Raw genomic sequence first — 21,012 nt, 5'->3', positions numbered from 1 at the left:
GTGTGATATGTAGGTTAGTAGGTAGTTTGGTAGCTCGGTAGATAGATAGAACTCAAATGCTAACTACTCTCACCATTAATAAGATGTGTTTTAAGGAAGCTTCAAACCTAATTACGACATACACATTTTCAAATTGCGCACCAACTCTGGGCCTTACCTGTCTGAGGTTGCGGGTCACTTTGACATCATGCCACGAGTTGTCATTGAACTTCCCATGGACGGGCTCCACGATGGCCTCAAAGGCTCCAGAGCCGAGGTTGATAACAAGGGAGACTGCGCCGTCCTTCAGAGCCAGGTTGACGTAGTCAGCTGACTTGCCAGTGTGAAGGATAAGGCCATTTCGCTGCCACGTCTTGAAGGAAAGAGTGATCTCATCGCTGCTGCTCTGGATGGGGTTCTGGGAGAGATCGTAGCAGAAGTACTCTGAGCCACGGAAAGTGGCCACATTCTCTTCTCTTGCTGTGGTGAGAAGAAAAAAGAGTGAAAGGTTGAGAATAGTATATTTTCATTCCTCAGATGCAGGTTTGCATTGTCCAGCCAGCGTTGGATAACTGTTCAACAATATAAAAAAGAGCTTTTTCAATTCAAACTTGTCCTCAGCATCATGGATTTATTAAAATGCAGGAACCAAAACTCTTTTTAAAGCCTATTGCTGCAGGTCCAGATGACTTACATCCTGTCACAGCAAGTCTCAAAACAAGTCTCAAATCCTAAAGGAAAGGTAAAAGTCAAGTTCCAAGTCTTTTAAAACTGTGAATGCTTGACAATATGTATTTATTCATTTCAGTCTATAGGCATAATAATTAAATAAAAAATAACATAATATTAAAAAATGTATTTTTATTGTTCTTGAATTGTATTAAGTAATCAAAGTCTATTGAAACAATTATAGCACTAATAGTGTGCAGCTGTCATCAAGAAAAAAAAATATTGTTCAGGTGGTGTTGAGTTCCATGTATTCACCACCATCACCCCTCCATCTCCATTCAAACGAGGGACCAAACATTACTTCTTGTAGGTTGTTCCCTTGTTCCATTTACATTACATTTGTAACATCTGTTTCTGGTGATCCGATCACAAGTAGACAGCTCTGAGTTTAACTGTTTACATCTGGCATTCAAGTGCATCTCTAAAATATAGAAAATCAATATGCTGCAGACAGTTTAAACATATATCACTGAGTGCAAAACTGAGAAAAGTCAAATTCTTTAAGTTCATTATGAGACTGTAGCGGGTCAGACAACATCAGTTGAGTAGGGTTCCTTCAAAGCGGCCAAGGGCACATTTGCATCTACACTGCTAAAAGAATGGGGCCACATGTGCCTCAAACCATCTCCTAATGTGGTCTGAGTGACTTTGTGGGATCAAGTAACAACAAGACAAAAATGTAATTACACAAAAATATCTTATTTTATTAAAAGGACCTTGTACAAATTAGAAATATTTCTCATTATAACTCGTTTTTTTTTGTTATGACAGCAATACCCCTCTTTTCTGTATCGTGTAATTTCTTTTTCTAAATTTGAAGCTATTGTGTTGCTTCAAAGAAAATAATAAATTAGGTTTGTAATGTAAAATCTGACCAATTACCATTATAACCTTTAATATGTACTTTCAAACAACTTAAAATGAGCAACAATTAAATAATAATCACCGTATAATTAAAATCCATCCTTACTGACTAATAGACAGAGTCACCAAATCCAGAAAAAAATAACCTTCAGAAATGCTCAACACGTTCCAGAGAGGGATGCAGACAATGGGACAAGTACAGGGAGACTGCAGATACCTATCATCTGACAACATCAAAGGCCTAACCTTCCCACTAAAATTGGCATTTCCTGTCAAACAGATTGCTTGTGACACAGTGGTTATGCCTGTGATCAGACAGAGAGAAGCAAAGATGGGAGGGAAGCCACATTGAAAAGCCAGCGTAGTGTGCACTGACTGTATTTGTGGCAGTGTCAGGAGAAAGAAAGGGGAAAACACTGAAAGAGATCGTAAAGGGCACCGGAGAGCTGAGAGATAACAAAGAAAAATGGTCCAGTCAGGAGTCGTTATCTGTGAGATCATCTTCAATTAGCTCGCAGTCGTTTAAGCAAAAAATACTGGATTGAGCACACTCTAGCACACTCTACCAGCCGCCAAGACACTGTGAGGATCTGCTTGAGCTCTGCAACTAAACCGCGACTGAAAAAAGGAGGAAAACACTGTGAAACTAAATACAAAATGGCCACAGCTTTCATCTCCTTTACACAGACACCTCAGGCACCGCTTCCACAGAGAAGATTCATCTACACACAATGCTCTGGCACAATGTGGTGGGAGAAAGCAGTGCAGGCTTCACTGAGTCATTTGAACGTCTCTGGAAGTTAGAGTTGAACATGAATCCATGATTATTTCTGTAAGACCTAATTAGAGACAGAGCTCTTACCTGCACTGCACCTTTAATTTTATTACTCACATTGATGGCATGAGCAAACGAAAGTAAAAGTGTAACCTTTGTGGTGGAAATATTTAATCAGAATCAAAACATTAATTAAAAGGTGGCCATGGTCATGGAGGTCTAAAGCTACTGCCAAGTTCAGTCCAAAGATTCTGGTAAAACTACTAAAGCCTTCCCAAGCTGCGATTTGGGATTTACCTTGATTAAACAGTTGTATATAAAATGTATCAATCATAATCCATAAAGTGTTATTATGTAAATAGCTTAAAAGCCTTGAGCATCTGAGTGGCATTAGTTGGGTAACAGCCTGTCTGTCAGGTGTGGAGGTAAGCTACTCGTGGAGAAAGACATGGTACATCGCCCATGTATGTTGATACTGAAGTTTTGTCCTATTCAAATCCATGTAGCAATAAAGCTCTCCACAACTAGCGACAAAACTGTCCTTCTAAAGAATTCAATGATTTGAGGTCTTACCATGCTGGTCGTTTCACATTCAGTTCAGAATGGCCACAGTGTTGTGTTTGTCACATGGTATAGAAAAGAAGATGTTTTGTGAGCTTGAATCAATATCTCAATAAAGTTTTCAATCTAAAAAAGATAAAAAACTAAATGTTGTCTAAAACTATAGATTTGCTAGCAACAGAGTAGGAGCTGGGGATTTTTCCAACTGGCAACCAACACCCAACCTACTATTTAACTTTATGTTGCCATTATTTGGTTCCAGATGGGGGGATGCAAATGGCCAGACTGGGTACTTAAATATAGTCATTTAAAACCATTGACACACATTTGTGATTTGTGATTGTGGCTTATATGAATGTGTTGCGGTCACAGATGGGGTGTAGCAACAGGAATAAATCTGCCTCTTTGGAGAGCAGAAATAATACATTGTAGGGTCATATTGAGAATTCACATCCACTGGATCAATATACAATATAAATATATATATGCTGCAGAAAATGAAACACATGTTTCACTTATCCAATAAGTTTTCCAGTTTCCTCTCATCTACCTTTTGGGCTGGCAAAGTCAAACTGTATTTCATCTCCAACATCGCTCCACAAAGGTGAGAGCGCATCCCTGCCTCTCTCTCTATCTACAACCCACTGCGAGGGGGAGAACAGCTTTATCTGAGTACAAGAGGAACCATGCTAGTTTATCCATGAGGACTTGTACCTGCAGGGTTGGAATAAGAACAGTGGCCTGCTTCATATTGCAGACATGCAAAAAAAAAAGTCAAGTTACAAAAATGCCTTTGTTATGCTCTGTAAACTGCTAGATCTGAGTATACCACATGTGCACAATACTTGTGTTTTCTGGTAACTGGTGAGATATGAGAAATGTATCAGCCTGAGGTAGTGATAGCCATCTTGCTGCAATATAAAATACTAATGAACTGAGAATGCACAGAGCTTCCTTCACACCGAAATGAGGGTGACGTGAGGAAATTGTTATCAGCTCGTAATGGTTTTAATGGCATCCGTACGCCGTTCCATTCGTAGGCTTCATTTGATGGATGGGCTTGTATGAGTCCTGCGAGGGGTCATCCATAAAAATGTCAGAGAGAGGGTTGGCTGAAGGAAAAAATATGGCCACAGTAAAATTCCCTCATATTTAGGAAGGATGCTCTGGGTGACAAAGGACTGAATTCAAGCCTGTTTTGGTGTAAAGGTTACTTTTCAGCAGCATGTGCTATAAATTATTACGTAATGTTTGCTCCCCACTTTGCAATTGTTATTTATATTTTATTTTATCTTAATATTCCCATAGAGTATTTTCATGGTGTCCTGTCAGTAACTAATGACACTTTATTGGCAGATCTGTGAGTTCAGGGCCATTTGAAATACTAAATCTAAATCAGCTCAGATATTAGTATGAAGTCAGAGACACATTTGTTTGGACTCTATCCACTTTAAGTAACTGCTAAGTATATGGCTGAGATAAATAACTGAAAAGCACTAATAAATGAATAATGTGGATGTTTTCTGTGAATCATTAATGTTACAACTTGTCTCAGTGGCACCGGGGTAATGAATATGAATCAAATATTTCTCTCATTCATAATCGAGTGATATCATGATTTATGATGTCTGTGTGTTTTCCTGCATATTTCTGCATGACTGGCTGTGACAAATCAGTGTGTGGAGAGGCCATTTTGTATCTCTAATGTTGTAGATTAGTGAAGCCCTCTTCACAGTGCGACAGTCGGGTGAATACAAGCTTTAGAAAGAAGAATGGAGCAACAAAGATCCAAAAAATGTATTACTTTGGACATGGAGAAATTGCAGTGGCATTCTGGGTACAAAATTATCCACTCATAGTCTGTGGTTAGTAAACCTAAAATTAAATTACTCTCATGGCCGACAATGATTGATTTAAGCTTAATAACATTCATGTGAGTATTGAGGTAACATTATGTTATGTTCATTTTATATAATTAAATTATAAATATAAATATAAACATATAGAGAGAAGTCCCCCATTAAACCCGAACTGTATGTTTTGAGACTATTGGTGGAAGCAAGCATACCTGAAGAAAACCAAACCAAACACAGGGAGAACAATCTCCACACACAAAGACCCCACAGAACTGCAATTCAAACGAAAATGACGATGAGATATAGATTTAAAATTGGTAATCCTGCTAATTTGCTAAGAAACGCAGATGAAAACATAACCTCCTTGGCGCAGGTTATAACACAGCTTTTAGAGTTTATAAGAACTTAAATAACATCAAGCTCAATGCCACAGTATGAACACAACTTAAGTATTTTTTTCAAACAGATAAGGATTCAATCTAGATGTTAAGATATCCATTAATGAATTATGATCTAAAAATCATTACCAAGGATTAGGCCTGAGACTGTGATTTCATCAATAATCCATCATGGCCAAACCAGTTTTATCTGAGAAACACCTCCATCAAATAATATGCACAGATTATTTAGTCTCATCAAGCCCCACATGCTAAACAGAGAGTTATAACCATCATACACACTTTAGATGCACAGAAGATGAGCCAATTGGACATTTTTATTTGGACATTTGGCTTTGACAAGGTTTTTCTACACATCAGCCACGGCCACAGTCTTATGAATGTTGGGCTATGACAAAATGTCCCTCTAGACATACAGAATACCCACTCTCTTTCTATTTAAAGTTGTTACCCTACAATGAGCTTAGAAGCCCAGGTGTGGGTTGTCACATATCACTGCTGCAGGCTAACTTTTAAATTAGTCTAGAATCTAGGCTCAGGTGAAAGATAATTTTATTCGTTTATTCTGCTGTGAACCACAATCTGTATCATTAACCTTGATCAACGTTATTAACACTTATCAACAATAATCCCTTTCAAAGTAAAAGCACTCCAGCGCTTCACTTTCTGAAGCACGCTGACATGCAGTTTCATGGACAGTCTATGAGCCTCACACTGATCAGCACTGAACTGTTTATCTCCTAATTCTCCAGACATACTCTTCATGACCCAGGTTCAGTCCTTAAAGCTTATTTTGCAAAGATTTCCCAGTTCAGTTTAATTATATAAATTACTATTACTATTACTATGTCACTAGTAACCGTCACGAGGTGGCATGTGTACCATCCTGAAACTTGAGATGGTAAATCAGATTCGATTTCAGACTTAAGAGAGAGCTGTACGTGCATATGACGCTTGTTTAGTACCCCCCTTTGTCTGGTCTTTTTCTGCTGAGGTGTTTTCAATGACCAATTCATGTTTGGACCCACTGGCTGACTGATCAATCAACACTGCCCATTCTAAAACTACCATGTATTCGATTTATAACTGCACCTCTTTCCTAAAATGGCATCCAGTGGACATGGATCTGAAAATGGTGGCCTGGTGTTTAACTATGAAAAAGTAAAACCTATACTTTCCATAAGAATTACCTGTGTGAATTACCATGTGAACTTAGTGCCTCACACAATATCTTTGTGATTATACATATTAAATGCTAGTATATCCAAACAGACAACAGAGTGATTATCATCAATCTGTTTCTCATGATGACTTTGCCAGACGTCGTTGCGATCGTAAAATTTTATCGCTGCCGGTTTGGATTGACAGCAATAGTGTTTATGGGCTGTGATTAAATTCCTGTTTCATATAGTTCAATCGTCTGACAAGAAAAATAGAAAAAATATAAGAACAATTAAAATTGAATTTGGCTTCATAAGAACATAGGTGTAAACAGAGGGCGGGAGGACACTGAACTGAGCTGTAACAGGCTGGAATAACCATTCATGTGTGTGTGTGTGTGTGTGTGTGTGTGTGTGTGTGTGTGTGTGTGTGTGTGTGTGTGTGCGAAAACATAACTTTGTGACAGCAAAGTTAAGAACTCTGTCATAATTTGCTTTATTTATAATTTTGTGATCACGTGTTTTAAAGGTTAATATAAGTGATCTCACAGCTAAGTTTTTCATGAATCTGTTTTTGTGTTGATTTGGTTTGACAACATTTTGACTATACAAATACTGATAAATGGTAAATGGATTTGTATTTATATAGCGCTTTTCTAGTCTGATGAAGACCACTCAAAGCGCTTTACAGTACAGTTTCACATTCACCCATTCACACACACATTCATACAGTGCATCTACTTGCAGCACTTTGTTATTCTATGGGGGGCTATTGAGGGTTCAGCATCTTGCCCAAGGACACTTCGGCATGCAGATGGTTCAGACTGGGGATCGAACCGCCGACCTTCAGGTTGGAGGACGACCACTCTACCCCTCAGCCACAGCCGCCGCTGATGTGGTTGTAATGTGCAGTTTATACATTTATTTATGGTTTATTTGATATGGACTGATACTACGTATTTAGAAAAACTGAAAATAACAGTGTAAAGTACAAGTGTCTGTGGCAGATGCTAATTTGCAACACATGTGCCTAGAAGGGCTTTAATGAAAAGATTAGAGTAAACAGAGAGATAAATTAAAGAGAGAGATAAAACAGGGTAATAAAAAGGTGACAGTGTACAATAAAGCACACATACAAACATTACATATTTGATATGGGTAGAAGTTTGCTGCTGACTTTGCTCATTTCACATCAGACATTACTTTCCCAGAAGCAGCATGGGTCATTTGTTCAAGCAGGGGATGACCTGAGTCTCTCCTAGTGTTGTCCATTAACTCTCCATCTTTCCTTCTCTGAGCCACTCCTCCCTCATTAGACAGTCTACCTCTTACTGAGCTTGACCGCTCAAGACACCTCTTCATCTCCACCCACTCAACATTAGCAACGGAAAATTGAGAAAAAACAACGATATGTTCCATATGTTAGGAAATATGTGTATGGCATATTCCGAATCATCTTTACTGTGGACCACAGTTCTTTTTCATTTGTAATAAGAAAACTCTCAAGTGAAGTTCTTATAAAAAGGCTTGGATCTGAACAATCTTCTCCCAGACTTGTCATATAAATATAAACCATGGATTCTCCCGCCTAGGGTGGAGACTGTTTATGAGAAGTGATTGAGACACGTGGGGGTGGGGGCAAAGTAAAACAGCATGTATGCCCTTGGCTGCACATCACCAGTGTATCCAATAGAGGTGTTCGCCCACACCATCAGAGGAGATTGGGCTCAAGTATAAGAGGTGAATACAGTAGAAAAGGAACAAAATGGCTGCTTTGTCCAATCATTTGTGGCTCACATTGGTTGCAGAAGATTTTTACATTAAAATTAAATGAGCTTTCAATTCCATGTTAATGTCTCTATCTAGAGAACCACACTGTTTTTCTAAAATACTGTACATAAAACACAAAAAAGCAGTACGACTCAGGCTTGGAAAACAGTTGGAGTATTGTCACTAGACACTAGCACTGTAGCTTGTGCTGCGGAAACAACTACAGGAAGCTAGTATCTATGAACAGATTCTCAGAGTGAATATGCAGAATCTGCAGGTGGGGGACTAAATATTAGGGCCAGAAGCCTTCTGGTTTCCATTTATAGTTTGACCATTCATTTTTGAGCATATACAATGATACTGTTTTAGAATGGAATAGCCATTACACATCTTGATACCTGTGTGACATGTTTCCTATATTTTTCAAGATGATATCAGATGAAAAAATCAATAATGGATTAGTCCATCTTTCAGTCCTTTCTCACAACATAGTGTCCGTGGGGTTCAGCTCCAAACCCATAGGTTCCTATGCTGTATAGCTTCCTGCTCACTGTAGTTTTTACCAGAAATAACTCAAACAGGAAGAAATCCAGGAAGGAGAAAGCGCTCCCAGACTCTAACTCTCTCTACTCAGATACAAATTATTAGAGTTACACCACCAAACCCTCAGAAGCCGGCTGAGTTTGTGCCAAGCAGCTGCCCTGTTGAGGATCTTTCTTATCTCTTGGCATTGGAAGCATTTTGTTCATTGACACATCTTTTCAATTATAGTTTCAAGACTACAGTGAAGGGAAAGGTAAGGGTAAGGGAGCATAACATTAATATGGATCCCCTAAAAAAATCCCCTAAGTATCAGCAGTGATGTTGTACATATACTCAATTTGACCTCTATTTAACTGCTATGTGATGACCCCTGTCCATCTTCCTGTCATCCTGTTTCTGTCTGCATTTCTGGTGTCCAATGGATTTGGCAGGGATCATCTGAACCAACTGGTAACACCATGGGCCTGTGTGCTGTTGGTATAATACTTTGCAGACAGTCTCTCTGTACCACGGTTCCTGTAAGGAGGTCTATATGTGGCTAAAGTTCAATCAATCAATCAATCAAACTTTATTTGTATAGCCCATAGTCACAAATCACAATTTCTCTCTTAGGGATTTAATAAGGTGTGACATCCTCTGCCCTTAACTCTCAACAAGAATCAGGAAAAACTACAAAAAAAACAACCTCTTAACAGGGTAAAAAGAACGTAGAAACCATAGAGTGAGCCACATGTGAGGGATCCCTCTCCCAGGACGGACAGAACTGCAATAGATGCCACGTGTAATGGAGAACATCAGAAAGATAAGAGTAACAGTCCTTCTCATGTGTCAGTACAATGTTTTTATGTGTTTTAAATGTAAATTTTGTATGTTTAGCCCTGTTGAAGAAGATTTTCTGTCACTGAATGGACAGATGATAAATATTATCTATCTGTCTATATTTCTATTATTTACTTTAATTGTTTTTCCTACACTCACAACATTTGCATCTACAAGTCCACTCTCATGCGCATTCGACACAATTTTGTCGTGAATTTAAATATTTTAGTTTAATTGATACATTATTTTTTAAATTCCGAAAAAGTTATGTTGCCTATGGCATGGCCTTAGTGTTATGGAGGTTTCCTGGAAGCTGTTGAAAGGAGAACTCAGGCAGCAGCTGATGTCTTATGCAGAAGGTTTTAATGTAGACTTGATGCATCAAGGAGACCAGAGTGAAACAATGCAATGCAAACGATAGATTAACACAAGCAATTGTCACCACCAAGTCTGAAGACGTCTTCCACAGCATCAAGATATATCTCCCTCTACTTGCGTCACCAATTCTTACAGCATATCCATGGTAGCTAGATTTGCTTTCACTCTCTATGTTACATGTAGGTGTTTGCATCCTATTGGATAGTTAAGTTAAAAGCATGCATACCTAAATCACATTGCGTCCTTACGTCTTTCCACTGGTGAAATACGCAAAAGAGTTGGAGTTTTGTGACTCTCTGTCTGGGGCAGTTAGATATGAAAGTACCTGAGCATAGACACTACAATGTATTGTTATTTGGCCCTTTATCTATAACCTGACCTTGGGTACTGCTTTGAGAGAGAAGGGAGTATCTGTTGAACTTAACAGGCCCCACTCCCCCAATGCTGTACAGAAGATGTATACACTGTATACATAATATATAGTGGCATATATTTGTGTGGATGGTCAAAAATTCCTCAATACTTAAAAGTCAGGATTGTGACAACTTGAAGAATAAACCTGTTTGAAGAAATCTTGTTACATTTTTTTCTCCATCCATTTATGTCTATCATTCCACAAAAGCATGGAATTACATTTTTCAAGTTTATCTCAATACAATATTCACATGTCACAAGTATAAGATGCCCTCATACCAAGGCCCCAATGTAAAAGCCTGTTTTGTGTGAGAACACAATCAAAGGTTCAGCTGAAACTGACATTGGACAAAATTAGACAAATCATTAGAGTATCTCCCAAAGCCACAGGGCCAGATTTACTAAGGCAATATGAAGAATGACCCGTAGGTCGTCTGCGCCACCAGCTTAGAATACAGCCCATAATTTTTTCCTTTTTTTTCTTTTTTTAAAAACAAATTCTGTGCAGACAGGAGGTCAGAGTGGATTGATGGGTTGGACTCATGAGACTGTTCTCTATTCAAATCTGTAGCCATCATTGTTTCTTCTTTCCATGACCCTTTCAGAACCTGTGATTTGTGAATATGGGCTATACAGAGAAGGATGGACAACTTGAAAATATAATACCTAATAATGACACAGCGGGTGCTGGAGTGGAGGCACAACTGCATTGGGTAATGTTGGTGTAGATAAAAGCAGTCATGTAGCCTAAATTCTGCACACACATACACATACACACACACACAAACACATGCAGAGGCCGGGACAAACAAAAATGAAGTCATTACACACCCCAGTGAGTGCATTATGATCTCACACCTACTAAATGATAGCTTCTGGTGCTCAGATGGCAACAAAGAAACAGAGCCACCAAGCAGGAGATAAAGAAGATTTCTCCAGGCGCCAAATTAAACCTGGGATGTCACTATATAGACATTGGTGCCTCATGTTCATATGCATGGACGAACACAAGCACACACACACACACAAACACTCACACACACATTTAAACACTGAAACATTACTTGGATTATAACATATATGTTGTAAAACCTGAAAATCACTTAATTTGTTATTTTTCTACCAACACCTCATTATGACATCAGTTTGATTATTATTATATTTTTTTTTGTGTGTGTGTGAGTGCCATTAACTTAAGCCATGCTAAAAAATGCTGTTTCTGCACAATTTGTTGCCCTGGGCCAGGCGTCCGCCAGCACCAGGGGACTCATCAGAAAATGATATGCCTTTTTTAAATGAAACTTTTTCTATTGTTCAACTTCTGTTCTGTGTCATGTCATTATCATCATTTGTCAGTTAGAATTGGTCTTTACACAAACCCTGCTCCATTTTTATGTCACAAACTGAGCTGCAGGCATCATCACTGACCTGATGTTTTATTATCCACTATTTATTTCAACTGTATAATTTTTTTCCTTTATGACACACAATGCACACTTTGGGCTTGCATTAAAAGTGATAGAGCAATTAATAGATCTGACTAGCTCACATTAAAATAAAACATTGTGCTGGTTTCCTATACTATATTGTAAAATGTCCCATAAAGCCCACAAAGAGAGGATGCCAGTGCGGATCTGTGGCAGGAGTGGCGGGTGTATTGGAAGTTGCGGGTGTATTTGAAGGGCCTTGATACTGTGGCTCTTCTCCATTATCACTGCTGTGCAGTTATGTTGTCACCTCAAGATGGTAGCACCTAAATCTGAGATATTTTCTCATTTATTGAAAAATACCTAGGACATATTTACTTTATCCCAGTTGTAAGCAATATAGACAGCTATATGGCTAGATCAATGCTGCTAAAAACTTAATCCCGATGATGTTTTCCTACACTTGACATCTATTGCACGTCTGTCCCTCCTGGGAGAGGGATCCCTCACATGTGGCTCTCCCTGAGGTTTCTACGTATTTTTACCTGTTTAAAGGGTTTTTAGTAGTTTTTCCTTACTCTTATTGAGGGTTAAGGACAGAGGATGTCTCACCATGTTAAAGGCCTATGAGACGAATTGTGATTTGTGAATATTGGCTATACAAATAAAATTTGATTGATTGATTGATTGATAGATCATATTTATGATTGTAAGTGCGATTTATTACTTCAAACTTAATTAGAAATTGAACACACTCGTCGACTATTCAATGCCTATACAACACATATAGAGCAGAGTGTTACTATGCGTATAGTTTTTATATATGTATTTCTTGCACTTGATGAATGTATACTGAGTCTTCCTGTACATCTTGGGTCCACAGACATCGCAGCGATTCTTTTTGTTGCTACATGGATTGGTCCATTTCCTTCCACCTCTCTCTTAAACTACACTGGCCCTCCAAATTAATCCAATCTAGAATGATTTTCTGAATGGCATGGGGAATGAAAAGTTCAGGAGAAGACTTGATGTCTTGCACATGAGTAACTGCCATCCGTGTTGGTCCTGGGTACATCTTATCACACTGGCAGCCATGCGGGTGGCTTGTTCCTTAGACAAAAAGACCATTCAATTTCAGAATTATTTGACATCCATATTTCTCCACTGGCTGGCTGGTTTGCCAGTGGATGGCTGCTGACAGACTGGTCCTGTGACTGGCTGCTTTTATTTTGGAACTGATCTCTTCCTCTTCCTCAAGCTCACTGTCAGACTCTGAATTGACAAAAATGGGATCCTCATATTCTGAAAACTCTTCCTCTTCATCACCTTCCAAATCTTCCAAAGCTTCTCTCTCTTCAAAAATAATTTCTAAGGCCCTCTGAGCAGAGAATCTTTTCGCTTGATCGATTGTGATAAGGAGCCACACAGGTAAAGCTATTTAATAGTTCTATCCAGGTTCCCGCTAGACAGAGGGTAAAATGTGCAGGAATGTGCAGAGCAGAGAGGTGTAGGTGCTTAAAATGTAACAATGTTCCAACCTCGTGCGGGATTAGGAAGTGCAAAAAGACAAAATACATGCATGCATGCACACTCACACACACACACACACACACACACACACACACACACACACACACACACACACACACACACACACACACACACACACACACACACACACACACACACACACAGACACACACAAACACACACACACATACACACACTAACAGCAGGCCCAGGTAGGAGGGGGACATAATTAAAAAACTACAATTCCACACTTGTATTATGGACCCTGGATCCATTGGACCTGAACACCACATATGTAATAGAAACTACGTGAGGTGGACAGTGTGCGGTCATTAAAAATGTGTTCTATTTTATGTTCTTCCGAGAAAATTATCAAAGGCCAATGAGTCTGAGTGGGAAATAATTATGAATTGCATCATTGTTCCTTGAGCCAATGGGTCTAACAGACGTGAACACCACACAAGGCTTAGCTCTGCTCGCATTGTTCACTGCTGCTGCTGTCATTTCATTTACTGACACATCTTTGTAGGTATTCTATGGCCCTGCCTCCACCCACTGTACTTTCAGTGGTTTGAGTTATTGTGAATTCTTGACAGCTGCCAATCAGTAAGCAAACATCTGCAGCGTCATATCAACAGTATGACGCTCCTCATATCAGCCACAACATCTGCTTTATTAACATATGCTGCTCTTTTGATTTACTCCACAACTGCCTTACCAGAGACGTTTTGTCACTCATCATTTGATCAAAATATCAAATAAAACAAATGCTCTTTGGAAGACTGAAAAGAAGAAGAAGCACCTCCTGTCACTCTCAGCGCTACCACCCTAACAAACATAACTAACTCTTACTGTGCACATGTGCACTTAAGTTATTACCTTCAACGCTCCTGCTGGACTGAAGCTCTATGTTGTCCTTCAGATCAAAATGTCTGTGTAAATGTAAATGACCATGATGAATGGATTTCTCCTGATGGCTGCAGATGGTATGCTCACAATTTGGAGTCAACAGCAGGAATCCATGCAGCCAACCTGCCTTGTGTCACCAGCCCAGAATGCTGCTGTTGTTCATGGTGATGATAGAACAGGAGATTGTCAGCATGTATGTGCAGCTGAAAAATTCACAGAAATTATTTGAAGCATTTATGTCAAGATAAGAAAAAGTGCTACATAATTCCAAACCAATAACTGGTTACAAATGACAATTTGTGTCACTTACTTTGGTGTGTGTGTGTGTGTTACTATTTTATCCCAATGCTGATGACACTCTTAAAGTAGGAAAATCTAAAATGTTGATGGGGGGCTCTACGCTTCAAGCAGGCCACACCTAAATTAGTACTGTACATGATTTAGTAAGATTTTTGGTGGTAAAGACCGTGTTTCTCCATCATGATTCAACATTATATCTCATCCATTTCACAGCATCTGTATAGAAGATAAATGGGGAGAGGGATATGTAGGAATGAAAAAAAATTAAGTGAAAGTAAATCCTCAGCCTGATGGCTGATGGAGACAGGAGCACAAGAGAAGAGGCTGGAGGGAGGGAGTAAGTAAAGACGCGGGTGGTGGTAATGGGGGGGTGAGAAGATAACCATCAGTAATTTCAGCAGGCTGGCGGATTTCCATTTTTTTCGGTTGCTTGACCAATGGTGCGTTGGGATGTGTGCACCAAACGGCGGTGTGAAACTGAAACAAAGAGCAACGGGAAGGGGGATGGAGCCACTGAAGCATTACCTCTGAGCAAGAGAAGAAAGAGGTGCTGCCATTTTGATGGCAACCAGAGAGCGGCGGCTGAGCTCACTGTGAGAGAAGGCCCCGTCGTGCTCAGCAAAAACATCAACAATGACACCGTCATTTCACTCAGCGGAGATGATCCAATATAGAAAAATTTAAAGAAAAAAAAGAATGACCGGCAGAGGCTACTGATTCACAATGTGGATTTACACGCGGCAGGAATCACTGCATCGATACAGACGAATAGACTGACAGTTGTCTCCTCGACTCAACAACAGGGAGCTTTCCTGCACCTCAATGAGCAGGCACACTGCCTGATTCTCAGCAGCTCTGGACAGACTGGGACATTTATTGTGTAAACAAAACACCAGTCTCTGGCATTGTTGGATTATGATTCATTTTTCAGCTGTTTTTAATAGTTGTTAATGAGTGCTTTGTTGTGTCATCATCAAAATCATGAGGTCACAGAAATGCACTTAAAAGTCAGTGGCATCACATGCAGCACATTTGGCTACACTTTTTTCACAATAACTAGGGCATCAATGACCAATTTGTCTACTCAAAATAAATAAAAGTAAACTTTACAGTTCTATCCAGAGCATGAATAAACTAAAGATTTTGGAAGATTGAGTATAATTCTAACCCAGTAGTCCTCAGACAGACCTTTTACTTGTATTACAAGTATACGCAGTGTACATTTATACATATGTATATAACCCCCCATTTTTTCTCCTCTTGTCCTCTACAAAGGTTTCATCCTATGTGTGTGTGTGTGTGTTTTTGTGTGTGTGTGTGTGTGTGTGTGTGTGTGTGTGTGTGTGTGTGTGTGTGTGTGTTTGTGTGAGTGTGTGTCTGTGTGTGCATATGAACAAGGCATCCATGTGGGCATCTTCCCACCTATACAGAAGCAAAGGCTCTCTCTCTCTCTCTCTCCCTCTCTCTCTCTCTCTCTCTCTCTCTCACTCTCACTCACACACACACACACACACACACACACACACACACACACACACACACACACACACACACACACACACACACACACACACACACAGACATAACTCTCTGAAGCATGAAAACAAGGTTGACTTAGTCCCAGGGGGCTTTTCATTTACTACCCAACATAATGCCACATCCCCAAACCCCCGCTCCCAATCACACACACACACCTACACTCCTCCTTATTGGCTATTATCTGGGCTGTCGGAGCCAGTGTTGATACCTAATGAAGGGCCACGGTTGCCATTTCTCAGCTGACTGTCACCATGGCTACAGAGCAGAAAGGGAGAAGGAGGAAATTGGGGAGGACCGGGGGGGCACTCTGATGGGGAAAAGTGGCTGAATGCAGAATCGTATCTGATGTATTGTTTTTACTGCCTTTTCTAGAAAACAGTTTTTTCTTAAGTGGCAACATATCAATAAAGACTACAGCTGATGGCAGAGGACTCCTGACACGTCAAAAACAGACAAGTGATGGTTCAAAGACAATACATTGTAAGAGACCATTTAATTTAACCAGCTCTCTTGACAAATAATTTACTGACCACATTGGTCTTACATCTTTCGTTCAGACTATCAACTATGTCTGTGTAATAGCTGAGAGGCTAGGACAGGAATAACAAAAATTAAAAATTAAATTAGCCGGGGTGTCATGTTTCCACCGCTGCTGATCGGATTCAGAGTCGAATAAAACCTGTGTCTACTGCAAAGTCATTTGAGTGAAGGTGGATTGTATCCTTTCGCTTTGAGGACAAAAGCCAGTGAGTGTTGGTGGGATTTTTTGACTAATGGAAAAGGAGCTTGAGAGAGAGACAAGGCACTACACGAGCTGTTCCTCCACTGACATTCACCATTTCTGTCTGAGTTGTAATCAGCCTCAGCTGATGGACAGTTTGTCCTTTACCCAAAAGACATAATTGCATTTTGAGAGAGACAAATGACACGCAGGCCACATTAATCACAACTCTAAACTCATTTCTGAAGGACAGTTGTAAGGTGCTAGGGTACAATTCCACACAGTGTCTCCACGCAGGAGCGTTCGTCTCCAGCAATGAGATGTGGCAGGCTTAATACTGCATGCTCACTGTGGCCTAATGAGAAGAGGCTCAGGTCAGGATGATGAGACGCCTGTCAGCCTCCTGTGGACAGCAAAAGGCTGTGTGTGCATGTGTTTTTGCGTGTGTGTGTGTGTGGGGGGGGGGGGGGCATGTTCCTACTTGTCTATGCTATGTCTAGGGGTATTTTGGCTGGTCCTCATACATATCCAGTTGTTCTACAGTTATGTTTGAAATTAATTTGGTTAAATTTGGGGTTAGACATTTAGTTGTAATGGAACGTTACTATAATATTTCCTAACATTTCCTACACTTGAGATGCGGTGGACTAGTGTCAGAAACTTGGACTATGGACTATATCTGTCCATAGTCCAAAAATCCAAGAGGATTCTTCCTACCCTGTCTAGTGCCTCTGAGCAAGGCACCTTGCTCCCCGGGCGCCGTACATGGCTGCCCACTGCTCTGTGTGTCCTGCACCAGATGGGTTAAAAGCAGAGGTTAAATTTCCCTCCTTGCATGAGTGTGCTTGTGCATGTCTGTGCATGTGTTTGGGACAAATACATGTATCTTAATCTTAATCTACAAGCTCTAATCATGTTTTAAATGAAGTGTTTTAATTTAAGGTTCAAGGTACATTTAAAAGCTTAACCTTTATTCCTGTGACCACTTGAGGTCGGTTGGCACTTCTTGCCTCAGTATGGAAGCTATAATGGCACATACCTTTGCCAAGGCCCAACAGTCAAATTATGAAAACACATTTAAATTCACTAGGTCCATTTTTATTATGACCTGCTCCAAATTGCGCACACTTATAAATATCACACTAAACATGTCTGATTTTATAAAGTCAAGATCAAAGGTATTATTCTTTGAGAAATCAACAAAAACAACAAAATACTGAAACAGAGTGTGACTTCTCAATCCGCTTTGAATGATATTTCATTTAGTCAAAGTAACAATTACACATTGTGTGTTTTCATATTGAACATTTTAGTTGCATCTACTGCAAATTTACTGATTCAAAATAGATTATTTACAAAATAATGGTAAATTATTTTATTATCTAGTTTTATTCATCAAAAATACAACTCCACTGTGAACATTTGATTTGTTTTAACCTAGTTTATCTTCACACATGCACACAACGTGAAGCTGACAGGGGCAGGGGAGTGTGATGGGTTGAGGAAAATAGTAAGTGATTTTGGATTGCAGAAGGAGCCCATCACAAACACACACAGACCCACGCGCACACACACACACTTGCAAGCTGCACACACACACACAATAGGCCTCAGCAAGCCTTCCTGGGGCTAAGTGGCGTTAACCTCTTTCTCTCATGGGGCCCAGACAAAAGCCCCAGAGGAGCGCTAATAATCACCTCTCTCTCCACCCCCTCCCCCTCCACCACAACACACCAGCTTCGGCCCTCATGTCTGGCCTTTACAGCATCACACGGGGAAATCTACCCACAAAAATGTCTTCAAAACGCAAAATGATCTGATGCTTTGTCTATATGAAAAATGCAGTCCTTATGAAAATAATTACTGTTAAATAAAATATGTGAGAACAGTTTCCTTCCTTTAAATATGGTTGAAACAATTGGATTAAGGTTTGATTTACAGCTCAAGCATTTCAATGAATTTAATCTAAAATGTTGTTTGACATAAATGTAACTCTTTGGTGAATTTTATAACAAGACTTTAGCTTCAATTAAAATAGAATATCTTTTGATAAAAGGTCCAACCCTATACAAGTGCCGGGCTGTTAGGGCCCAGCCTGTATTCCTGAACCGAGCCTGTGTTTGTGTGAGAGTATACTCTTTTTCTGGTTTCGTGAATTCAGTTTAGGGGAGTGCCTGCTGCTGATTGGTTTGAACATAACATTGTGCCTTTTTAAAATGCATGGGTTTCCAGCAGACCAGCGGCAGCTGTCTGACAGCAGCACCTCCTTCTCTTCTGTACTTCCTCTGTGAGGTTTTTGGATCACTGTCATTCTGGGAGATAATGTAAGGCCAAGTTCCCCGGTGTGTATAAAAAACAATACTGTATGATTCTGTATGATGCCTATACAATGAGATTGTGTGTTTGCATGCATACATGCTTTTGTACATGTGCGTGTGTGTGTGTGTGTGTGTGTGTGTGTGTGTGTGTGTGTGTGTGTGTCTGTGTGTCTGTGTGTGTGGGGGCTGTAAAAGGGTATAGTGATCAGTCAGGGGTGGGGGCGGTATTGAAGCTGGAGTCACTGGTGTGTATCAGCACACATGCTCCACTTTGATTGCACATCCAGCTCTAGACCAACACAGCAAACAGTATCATTTATGTTTATTATTTTACATTATTCATGGTAAAAATATGAAATAAAATTCCAGTGTGTATCATTGCAGCATACAGACACCTTTAAAATGGGATATATTAAATATTACGAGAATTCTATTTTATGGGTTAACCTTATATTATCTTTAAATGTGTACATAATTAAAACACAGAGCTAGATCGATGGTAAAGTTATCCAGCATTTACAAAGATAAAAGTGTGAAGGGGCAGTGGGTGTGTGCGTGTGTATGTTGGGGGAGGGGGTGGAAGTGTATGATCTGGAGGGAAAGAGATAACAGCGCTCCCACTTTCTGCGTTGTCATGTGAGTGGCGTGTCACAGTGAGCAACTGGCCGACAGAGATAAGGCCCGGGCCCCACCGCAGTAATCTGCTCTACAAACACACACACACATGCACTCAAATCCAGAAAAAAAAACACTGTATCAATGATCAGATTTACTCAGGCGAGGTGTTCATCAAAACCTGCTGCGCTCAGTAAACCTTCACTATTAATTCAACAAAGCATCGTTTGAGAAACCCACCATGTACCTGTACACGTGTGAATCTGTATGTGTGGAGGAAAGTGGCTGCAGGAAAATGGACTTGCATATAGAGACATTTTATCTATCTTTTACATTAATATCCACACAGATGCCTGGCAGATACATTTAGACTGTGGACTGTGGACCTGTGGACCTGCAGGTACCTGCAGCCTGAGTAGAACACTGGGGCCCATTTAGACCACAGAATAAGGGTACAAATGCAATGATTCACCCCTGTCTCCAGTTACATGTTACATGCTTATCAGCTAAACAATTTAAGGTCGCATCGGATTAACAATGAAGTGCAAATTGCAATAAGTAGAACCAACAGAATGCAGACAGGCTACCTCAGCACTGAGCATAAAGCACTGATGCTGTTTCTAATGTAGATTGTTTTATAAATTGCATGCATCATGTAAAATGTCCCATCTCTCCAACAAACATTTGTAGTAAATCAGTAGAATATATGGCTCAATGGTCAATAGCAGTGGAGAAAATGTGTAGCTTTTTTTAAGTACACTCATATTTCATGTATGTGTCCTCATGGTATATATATTAAGAATTTCTTAGTTGTTCTGCTTTGCTATCATTCATTTATTTATTCTACTTTATCTTTCTTATATAATTAATTTCCTAGTGAGTATGTGTATATGTCATTATATTAGGGCCAACTACGTTCCCTGCCTCATGAGATTGCTGTGAGTGATATGGTGCTTTCCCTACCTTGCGAAAATAGCTACTAAATAATAGTAATTATTGGTCATGTTCGGGAAAAATTAAGACAAAGGGCTTTTTAATAAATCCGATCTTACTGATGCAAACATGTTAAAAAAGATGCATCCTGAGTTCATCACAATTCGAATCAGATGTACACCTTTCACCATCCCTAATATTCATTGCAATATGTTGTGACATTTCACAGCAATAGTGATAATAATGGTTGGCAAACTACAAATCCATTAGACGCAGTTTAAAGGATCTATTTTTGAAATGCACACACAGCTACACGGCTGTTGCGTCTGTCAGACTGTCACTGCAGCAGGGAAATGAACTCGCTGTGTAATGTAATGAACCAAGACTGAGCTGCTGTTTGGATGATGAACAACTAAAGGCTGACATCAGGCCGGGCTCGACCACACTACAGTAAAGTAGAATAGATTGGATCTA

At 39.8% G+C, this 21,012-nt stretch overlaps 1 protein-coding gene across 8 annotated transcripts in view; it reads right to left on the bottom strand.

The window, feature by feature from the left end:
* Window positions 1-21,012, bottom strand: part of nrxn3a (neurexin 3a) — a 157,347-nt gene that overhangs the window by 92,923 nt on the left and 43,412 nt on the right. For all 8 annotated transcript variants that reach the window (XM_061083128.1, XM_061083129.1, XM_061083131.1 and 5 more), the window contains one exon: window positions 158-459. In XM_061083128.1, coding sequence (XP_060939111.1) covers window positions 158-459 — 302 coding nt within the window. The remainder of the gene's footprint in view (window positions 1-157; window positions 460-21,012) is intronic.

The sequence above is a fragment of the Limanda limanda genome, chromosome 12, assembly GCF_963576545.1.
Source record: "Limanda limanda chromosome 12, fLimLim1.1, whole genome shotgun sequence".
Classification (NCBI taxonomy): Eukaryota; Metazoa; Chordata; class Actinopteri; order Pleuronectiformes; family Pleuronectidae; genus Limanda; species Limanda limanda.
The sequence above is the reverse complement of the archived record's forward strand: the minus strand, read 5'-3'. Positions and strand labels throughout refer to the sequence as shown.